The sequence below is a fragment of the Alosa sapidissima genome, chromosome 2, assembly GCF_018492685.1.
Source record: "Alosa sapidissima isolate fAloSap1 chromosome 2, fAloSap1.pri, whole genome shotgun sequence".
Lineage (NCBI taxonomy): Eukaryota > Metazoa > Chordata > Actinopteri > Clupeiformes > Clupeidae > Alosa > Alosa sapidissima.
The window spans coordinates 39,954,580-39,964,772 of record NC_055958.1 but is presented as its reverse complement, the minus strand read 5'-3'; the positions used below and the strand labels follow the sequence as shown (position 1 = coordinate 39,964,772).

General features: G+C 41.6%; 1 protein-coding gene and 1 pseudogene across 2 annotated transcripts; both read left to right on the top strand.

The window, feature by feature from the left end:
* Window positions 1-309: 309 nt before the first annotated feature.
* Window positions 310-9,567, top strand: LOC121691182 (granzyme B(G,H)-like). 2 transcript variants are annotated; one of them, XM_042071160.1, is made up of 6 exons: window positions 310-441; window positions 638-791; window positions 1,084-1,249; window positions 1,507-1,764; window positions 2,730-2,762; window positions 9,439-9,567. In XM_042071160.1, the coding sequence occupies exons 1-6, from the start codon at window positions 402-404 to the stop codon at window positions 9,484-9,486; spliced, it is 699 nt and encodes a 232-aa protein (XP_041927094.1). In that variant the 5' UTR covers window positions 310-401; the 3' UTR covers window positions 9,487-9,567. The 2 variants fall into 2 exon arrangements, with proteins under 2 accessions (XP_041927094.1, XP_041927093.1); XM_042071159.1 differs by lacking the exon at window positions 9,439-9,567 and adding an exon at window positions 4,030-4,177 and having other exon boundaries at window positions 311-441; window positions 2,730-3,102.
* LOC121691514 lies at window positions 5,827-9,874 on the top strand (annotated as a pseudogene).
* Window positions 9,875-10,193: the final 319 nt, after the last annotated feature.

Sequence of the window (10,193 nt, the reverse complement as noted above, 5' to 3'; positions counted from 1 at the left end):
AGAGTGAAATAAATGAGAAGAAGTAAGTCCAGTAAGTATTGTAGTCTAATTACTGCTCACTGGTGCTGCTGGGCCACACTACTCACTACACACTGCAGTCTGCACACTACACTACTCACTCACTACACTCTGCACACTACAGTCTGCACACTACACTACTCACTCACTACTTACTGCACACTGCAAAGGTGTGAAGTTTCCAACAGAGTATGAGCCCCCCTAGCTTCCTGTGTGTGTGTGTGTGTCAGAGTCAGACAGAAAGGGTTGGGGTGGTGGTGGGGGGTGGTGGGAAGGGAAAGAGTTAGCAAGGTGAGAAGTGTGTGTGTGCGTGTGGGTTTGCTTTAGTGTGTGTCTGTTGGGTGCCATGCGTAGTGTGTGTGAGTCTTTCTCAGCGGTGAAGAATGCTGTTGCTTCTACTTCTCTCTCATCTCTCATTCTCAGGTAATAGTTGTGAACTAATTATCATTTGATGTCATGTTAATCCCAGGTAAGGTTATAGTTGTGAATTCATTATAATTTGATCTCATATTAATCTCAGGTAAGGTAATAGTTGTGAATGAATTATCATTTGATCTAACATGGAAATGATATACCCTGCCATAATGCTGATGATCTGTGGATACTTGTGGACTATCAGGTGGCGTGCAGAGTGGCATCTTTGGTGGTCGTATGGCCAAGCCCCACTCCAGACCCTACATGGCCTCACTGCAGACACGGAGACACCACGGGTGTGGAGGAGTGCTGATCAGAGAGGACTTCGTACTGACTGCTGCACACTGTTATAATAGCAGGTGCGACCATACTTGTGCATGCGTGCGTGTGTGCATGTGTGTGTATGTGTGTGCATGTGTATGTGTGTGAGTAAGGAAGAAACGTGGGGTTCCTCTTGTAAGTGTTTATATTAATGAGCCACACTAAAGCAAATGCTTGTGTCTTGTGTCTGTCCTCATTCATGTTAGTTGTTGATTGTGTGTTCTAGTGCTATATAAACTATATTTTAGTGCTATGTTTCTTTTAATGAACAACCCACAATGACTGATTGGACTCTTTGTAATCATATTGGTTGTTGTGTGCATGCCTTAGTGATCCCCTAGACGACATAGTGCTGGGCGCCCACAACATCAGTAAGCAGGAGAAGAGCCAACAGCACATTGGCATCTCTGAGTTCATCCCTCACCCAAAGTACCCCAAGAAGAAGCTTCGCAATGACGACCCCAGGACTCGAGAGCATGACATCATGCTGTTGAAGGTGAATAAATTTAATCAGTGATTTACCTTGACTTAGCTAGCTTGCCTCAAAGGCTACCACTATATGCTAATTTGTTGTAAATGCATATTCCAGTTTTACTCAAAATTAGTTTGCTTAATTAGTCTAATTATTAGTTTTGATCCTTAATGCATGTTTACCCTCATTATCATCCCATATCAAATAGACCATCGGTTATTCTTAAACTGGAGTTGTCCTTTGAGAACACTGTTGCATTCTGTATACTGTTCACTCCTCAGCTGAAGACAAAGGCTACGCTGAACAAGTTTGTGAAGGTGTTGGAGCTCCCTAAGACATATGGGAAGATCCGTGCGGGGGAGCAGTGTGAGGTGGCTGGGTGGGGGAAGAGGGTCCTCGGGCGAGAAGCAGAGAGTGTCCTGTACGAGGCTGAAGTCATGCTGGACAAGACAGCGAACTGTGAAGCGAAATGGCAGCAGTATTACAACCAGGACCAGATGACCTGCAGCGTCCCTGACGGCAGAGGAGGATTCTGTCAGGTAAGTCAGCACCCATTTCTGACTGGCCAGGAATGATCAGGGCCATATTTGGACACAGGCATCTCACGTCAGCTGAAATCATTTGCAGTGATTTTGATGGATGCAGTTGTGAGCTGTGTTGAATTAAATCTCTTAGATCATCATACCACCAATACTGTTATAGTTTGTTATAGTTATAGTTGTTATAGTTTAGTTGACCAACCATAAAGGGAGTGTCTAATGTCCAGTGTGATCCATAAGATCAGGAATGTCATATGGTTCAACAAATGACCACTATGAGGAAACCTGGCCTGTCCTTTCTGCTGACATCGTAGCAAAGACACACAGTTCTGCATGACTTTTCACTTCCTTAAAGGAGAATTCCGGTGTGATATTGACCTAAAGTGTATTGAAACATGATACCGAGTGTGAACGTATGTCTCATAGCCCATCTCGACTTGTCCCCTGCACTCCAAAATCTGGCGCTAGTTAGCCGATGCTACCAACAACTTTTTCAGTAGTGGTGCTTCGGCATCGGGCTAGCCATGCAAATAAATCACTGTTTTACACCCATTTACGAGGCTCAATTGTATAAATCGTCTTGTAAGTAAACTACCAGTGCTTTTTCAAAGTTCTCAATGTCTCGTTTTAAATGTCAGGGCCCTAGGAAGTCTACCAATGAAGTGTGGAGATACATTGAGCCTCGTAAATGGGTGTAAAACAGTGATTTATTTGCATGGCTAGCCCGATGCCGAAGCACCACTATTGAAGAAGATGTTGGTAGCATCGGCTAACTAGCGCCAGATTTTGGAGTGCAGGGGACAAGCCGAGATGGGCTATGAGACATACGTTCACACTCGGTATCATGTTTCGATACACTTTAGGTCAATATCACACCGGAATTCTCCTTTAATAGAACAGGTCATAAATTGTGTCAGAGAGCACTGTCTCCTGATTGGCTTGTCCCATGTTCCATTTGTTGCCAGGGTGATTCTGGAGGTCCTCTCATCTGTGGAAAGGGCAAGGCCAAGATCCTGTATGGAGTCACAGCCTACACAGGTGCACCGTGCGACACCCCAGAATACCCAGAAGTCTACACGAGAGTCCCCCACTTCCTGCCCTGGATCAAAGACGTTATTGGTGTGAATGATGCTCTGTAGACAGGAACTCAGAGGCATAGTGTTCAGGAGAGAGAGCCAAACTACATGATTATCTCATGACTTAAACTACAAACTACATGATTATCTCACTGCCTTATATATTTTTATTTATTTATTTATTTTATTTTTTTAATTGCAAGGGTCCCTTTTCTCTTTTTCTGTTTGACGTATGACACAAGCTTACAAAAATCATTACAAGGTGCAAAAAAGAACCCCTTTTTAAATAGTGCTCTTAAATCTGTCACTCAAACAATATTCCTGACCCTCACCAAGTAACCACAAACTGTTCAAAAGAGAGCCGAAGTCCCGCCCCTTCCGTTTGCCTCCATGGGACCTATCTTTCTATGTCTATGGCGAAAAATAAATTATTTTCTGGTCCCGGTTGACTTGTGCCTTGAATTACCCATATGATGTTTGTCAATTTTAAAGACAGTTTTTCATGTAGACATTTGCAGTTTGTTTCGTAACTATTGAATTACAACATTGTGAAAGATTGTAATTCCAACGACTACAAACCCATCAGTCGCGCTAGTGACGTTATCTCATTCACAGCCACACTAGATTGTACAAGCATATCAGCAACAGGTCTTAATTGGGCTTTCCTTGCCGATGAAAATACCATGAGTCAGAGGATTAAACACATCAGGTAAGTTGTTCGTCCATAGACTGTACATTAGATACTGTTAAGTGACATAGCAGGCAGCAAGATGCAACCGTTAACTAGCATAACAGCTAATCTTATCGTTTCATTACGTTGGTGACGTACATCGTTCGAGACGAGAGATGTAGTCCACTGAGCAGACAAAACCAACCTTTTGAAGTCTATCGAACAACAGTACTTTCTTGATGTGAAAAATTATCTTTTAAATTCACACACATCATATGTGAAATTCGTGGCACAATTCAAACTGGACCAAAAAATAACTGTTACCTCTCCATTAACTCCCGTTCATATTTTTTTGAAAGATAGGTCCCTTGTAGCGGAAGTAAAACGGAAGTCACTGGGACACTCTATGATGAAGCACATACAATCATACACAATCGCCACCAGTCATGTGGCCATTACAGCTGCCCATATTGCAATGCCAATCAAAGCTAATCTTTTTTGGTCAGTACGGCTCCCCAGAGTGTAATGTCACAATTGCTCCAACTTATATTTGCCATTCCACACCATGAAAGGCAAACGAGAGAGAGAACTAGAGAAATGAAAAGTCATGAGATATTTAGAACATTTCAATATGTGGTGGTCACAATAAAGCACACACTGTAACACACACGTTTTTGAATTGGGTCTTTTGTAACATCTCTCTATCATATAACCTGGAGGACAACCCCTTAATGTGAGACCCATATTGCAGAGGCAGAGCAGTCTGTTATCAGCAGTACCATGCAGTTGATGATGTTTTTTAAGACCATCATGTGAAGACAGACCACTCTCATTGCAAGCCAAGTCTATGGCTTGAGGTGTGTGTGTGTGACTGCAGACCGGACAGACTTCAAAGCACTACTACACTGCTGATTATTGACTTGGGTTGCCTTTGTGTGGCGAAAAGTAGTCACACTGAGCACAAATACCCTCCATCAGCTGGCACACATTCAGCTGCTAGCGCGAAACACGGGTCCAGTCAGATTACTAAATGTAAGCAAAACAGTGCTAGCATTTTCACACTACTCTTGCTCACGATCTGCCGCAAATCAAAATATGTCCGCTACTAAGCTGCCCTGGGTCTTTTGGTTGTGGAAGAAAGGCAGAAAGGAAAAAAATACCAACAGGATCAGTGGCACATACATTTTGGGGGGCAGGTACGTTGGGGGCACGTGGAACACTTAATTATAAAAAAAAATTACACGCACATGTTGAATGAAATTTGACTTGTGCTGCAATTAGTAAATCAATATACAATTAAGACAATAAAGAGACCAAAATGTGTTAATTTATGTTGCCTAACAAAACCTATACAACAGAAAACGTTTGTCTTAACACATAGATTTGCAATTGCAAACTCTACCGAAATGATTTGTAGCCTATGTGGTCGTCCTCACGTTATCTGTCATTGACTTGGGCTACAGCGTAAAACTTTATCAGGTGACCAGTCGGCTAAAAATGCTTATTGTTTGATGCTGTATGAGAGATTTTACTGCACAACAAAATGATTACACGTTGGGCTTAGAGGGCAAACTGTACGATTTCACTTGATCTGTAAGACAATAAAGAGACCAAACAGTACGAGAAGGAGTTATTTTTTTAGTTTTTTTAGTTTTAGCCAGGTAGCGCGAGGTAGCGCACCACTCATTTTTTTTTTCAGACGAGCGCGACAAAGCGGAAACAGGAAGATGGACTAGTTTGAGGGCAAGCGAGAGTTGCAGTGTTTTGTTACAGTCGTGAATTCGTAATAGTTTGCTGGAGAAGTTAATAAAGTTACCAGCGAGAGTTGCAACACATGGAATTAAGAGGAAAGAATAGAAACAATTTATTTTCAAACAAAGGATATCTATTAAGGCCTGAACAAAATCTCTTTCCACTTCAGGAAATTACACAAACTCAACCAGCTAACTAAACTGTTTAAATTATTAAAATTTCCCTCGGGATGATTAAAAGTATCTATCTATATATCCATCTATCTATCTACCTGTGCGCACACCTTGGAAACTAGATGATAATGATGGTGGTAGTTGTGAATAGTAGCAACCAAAGTCTGAAGTACCATCACAGAGGCTAGCTAATAGCAGAGCCCGTTTACATTCTCTGCTACTAGTGTTTCTTAATGCAGCTTCTTCTGCTGTGTAACGTAGTTAGCGTTAATCTTTTCACACCAGCGACACCTCTGTTCAGGAGAATATTGCAACTAGTGTCGTGACCACGACGCGCGAGTATAAATGGTTACGGCGCTTCTGTGACGTCACATTGTCACACTACAGGTCGGGTGCGTCGAGTATGTGGCGCACTTTATAGTGGGCTACTGACTGTTGTCATTACATGAATGCAGAATGGGCATTTTTCACAGGTAATGGGGAACTTCCCGTTTCTTCTGTCACAAATGAATGTGTTAATACATGTTGCCTAACAAAACATATCCAACAGAAAACGCTCTTCTTAACACATACATTTGTTACATGTGTGACGTCGCCAGTGACGTCAATTCCGGAAATAAGTACATAATTTACTTTACTCTTTATGGAGAATACAGTGGGAAAACACATATTTTCTTTTATATACAAAACAGTTTATATACAAAATAGTCACATTAGGTAGAAGCTTTTTTATTATTACTGATGACTGACGAAATAAATTACTATGATGTTTAATAAACCATTATAGGCATTTAACAAGTCATCATTATATCACATCAATTAAGTGTTTTCTGTAGGCTAGGCTACTGTGTGACATGCTTTACACTACAGCAAAAGTATAGGCTATCAACGCGTTTTCAGTATCACTGCAGAAATCACACACAAGAAGGCATCCTTTTGTCTGTTTGTACATTTTTTCACATGCCAATAAGGAAGCAGCATGAGGAAATTTGTCATTTTTCTGCCTTATTTTCTAACTAATTTCACAAGTCTGCAGTATCACCGAGTACAGCTGTTACAAGAGGGTCTGGCGTCCCTTTGTTATGATGCACTTCCTGCGACGGTCACTCGTCTCTAAATGACTCAACTCCCTCTCTATTAGGGGTTTGCACGGGCGTGTCATCAGATTGGAGATACTTGCCTCATTAGAAGGCATTAGGTAAATCCCTACGATTGTCAAGGAAAATGGTTAATTATTGCTGTGTTTTAGGTTGTACCAATAGGTCATACTGAGAAAAACATCTGGTGTAGGTATCGACTTCCAAAAGTTATTAAAATAACCAAGGAGAAAGGAGAATAATGCCAGAAGTTATCAGAGGAAGGGGGGCGCTTGTGGTTGAACTTGGTACTGCGTCTCCCTCACCCAACTCATATGGATCTGCGCTGCCAATAAACCATAATTTCTCGAAATATCGCTCATTTTCTTGTGGTCCAAGTCCTGCCCTATATGCCTTTGCATCTTAGACGCATTTTGATGAGCTTTACTGTTGTTTAAACACGGCTACAATCACGTAAGATATCCAAAGTGCATAATACTCCATTGTACTTCATTCACTGAATACCGCCAACATGGCCGCACATGCTGGGTTACTATGGTTACCGGCCAGACCGTGACGTCCGTGCAAACCCCTTATGCCATCAGAAGGGATGTTTACATAACGTACATACTTCACTGCTACATACCAGCTGGCTACTGTTACAGTAGCATATCACATGTTATTTGTTGTGTTTTAGGCCATTAACAGTTGTGCTGGGAGCCCATAACATCAGTAAGCAGGATATGCCAACAGCATATCAACATTGACAACAGTGACTACATCCCACACCCAGATTACCCCAAGGAAAAGCTTAGTAATGACAACCCCAGGACTCGACATCATGACATCATGCTGTTGAAGGTGAATCACCTCTTTCACTAGATGAAGAACATTATCATGATATCAGACTACCCTACTCAACATTAGCTAAATTAATTTTACATGACTAATAACATGAATATCACTTTATGAGTGTGGGGCATTAAATATATTAGTTCTATGTGGCAATCACACTTATCCTACATACTGAACTGGAAATCACTGCTTTTCCATTATAAATAATATATTTCTATGAAATACAATTCAATTGCATTGGGGTGCATTCCTGGCACTCACCAGAAAGACAGGCTGGGCTACTTCTAGGAGACTAAACTCAGGGATGACCGGAGCACTCTGAATACTTTTAAACTTCCTCGTCCTCCTCAGAGTCCAACCATACTGGTACCATTGCACAGATAATAGAGACATTTCTCCCCTCCCTCTCCCAAGGCATTGGTTAAGGGGTGGGTATTTGCAGCAGTTAACCAGTAAGAGTGCTCGCTCATAGAAAGAAAAGTGGGCATAAAGTACATCTTTGGTCAGTGTGAATTAAAAATGACAAAATAATCAAAATAATTCAAAATTAAAGGATGACATAATCAGCAAAAACAAGAAAGACATAATTCTTAATTTACTGTAAACCATGGGGCTCAACTGTGTTGAGTGTGTGAATCCAAAACACTTCTCTTTTCAGTAACATTTTGACAGTATATCCACCTCGTTGGGGAGGTAGTATTCTATCAATCCTCCAGAATTTCAGAGAAGCGCTAGACCCATGATTTGCCTGGACATAGTGACGCGCTGTTGCTTAGTCCATATTGTGATTGCATAAAGGGAGAGGGAGGGGAATGTCTGTGCAATGGTACCAGTGACTGAGAAAGCCGCAGTGCATCAAAACGTCAGTCAATTGTTTGCACCACAATAAAAAGTTTAAGTATTTGTAGTGCTCTGGTCATCCCTGGGGAGATTGTACCTTGTAATACTCACTTTGAATGAAAGCATCAGCAAAATGAATAAGTATTGTATACTTTAAGTACATTTCATATGATCATCCTAATGAATGTGAATGAATGTGATGTGGATGTAGCATTTAAGATGGAGCCACTCTAGTGCTGAGTCAGATTTGCTCTGGAATGACCTGCTCTTTGGTTTATATGTGCAGCATGTACTGTATATGTGTGCATGTATGTATGTACAACATGAGTCATATGTTCCATACCATTTACTTTCCAGCTGCAGACCAAGGCTAAGCTGAAGAAAAAAAAAGTTGAGGTGCTGGAGCTCCCTAAGGTGGGTGAGAAGATCCTCATCCAAGCAGGCGTGCAGTGTGAGGTGGCAGGATGGGGGAGAAGATGCTTTGGAAAGCAAGCAGAGAGTGTCCTGTATGAAGCTAAAGTCACACTGAAGCTACCAAAAGAATGCAAAGACATATGGCAACAGTATTATGACCAGGCCCAGATGACCTGCAGTGTCCCTGACGGCAAAGAGGGATTCTGCCAGGTGTCAGCACCCATCTGTCTGGCCACGAGAGCAGGAATGATCAGGAGCACATCTGGAACACAGGCGTTGGACGTCAGCTAAAATTATTGTGATGTACTCACGTTTTTGTATCGAGTTACCTACCTGAAATGACCTGTCCTGAAATCCCCTAATCAACTAATAGTGATTACTGTTTTATACTTTTGAATGGCCCTTTAACCTATTACACCCTTACATGCTACCACAACTGAGACTGAGTTACCCATCAACAGGCCATAGATTGTGAAAATTGGTAGTTATTCCGTGCTGGTAACAATCCGGTGCTTCATGGGAGAGGACCGGTTATGCAGTAAAAAGGACAGGATCACCCAGATGTTTAAATTGCTTTTTGTTTTTAAAGAACGGTGCAGCAAGTGACAAATGGTTCAATGATTACATCTTCACCAGACACGGTCACCTGCTGCACCGTTCTAAAATATGAAATAAGCCTTTTAAGCATCTGTGTGGTCCGGTGGTCCTTTGTAGGCCATGTATTGTATCAGAGAGCACTGTCTCCTGATTGGCTTGTCCCCTCTTCTGTTTGTTGCCAGGGTGATTCCGGAGGTCCTCTTATCTGTGCAAAGGGCAAGGCCAAGATCCTGTATGGGCTGACAGCGCTACACCGCTACACTGTGTGATAGCACAGAATACCCAGAAGTCTACACGAGAGTGCCCCACTTCCTGCCCTGGATTGAAAAAGTTCTTAGTGTAAAGAACACTCTGTAGACAGGAACTCAGTGAGAGGCATAATATTAAGAAGAGAGACAAACCACACGTTCACATGTAATAATCAAGCTTCTCGTTTACCTGCCTGCGCATACAGACTGCTACTTAAGAAAGTCATGGACAATAAAAAAAATAAACTAGCCCTATGTACTGTACACATTTAAATAAATTGTGCTATTGTGACACATATACCATCTTATCCCATTAAACATGAGGTAAAGGGTATCTGATTAATTAGCTTGGTGTTCTCATTGTAACTTTGCATCATCTCTCCAATAAACATCTATTCTCTGGAACCAATTCCTGTCTGTCTGTATGAAGCAGTGGAGTTCTCTTTTTAACGCTGTATTTCCGAATGAATCTCTCCAACCTTGTGCAAATATATTGTATTATGAATATTATTATATATAAATATACACAATATGACATAACCCAAATAAAGAGCCAATAAAGCTCATATCATGGTTTGGAGCAGTCTGCTGTATTTTTCTTTACTGTGCTTCAGATGAAACAGGAATAGAATCAGAAACACACACAGAAATGCCCGGTGGTGTTTTAAACCCCCACTGTCGACTTCAAGGCACCTAACCCTTGCCTAACCCTTGCCTAACCCTTGCCT

Coding starts and splice junctions, on each gene's coding strand:
- LOC121691182 (XM_042071159.1), top strand. CDS start 402: ATGCTGTTGCTTCTACTTCTCTCTCATCTCTCATTCTCAG. Junction 792..1,083: donor GCACACTGTTATAATAGCAG/GTGCGACCATAC, acceptor TGCATGCCTTAG/TGATCCCCTAGACGACATAG. Junction 1,250..1,506: donor ATGACATCATGCTGTTGAAG/GTGAATAAATTT, acceptor TTCACTCCTCAG/CTGAAGACAAAGGCTACGCT.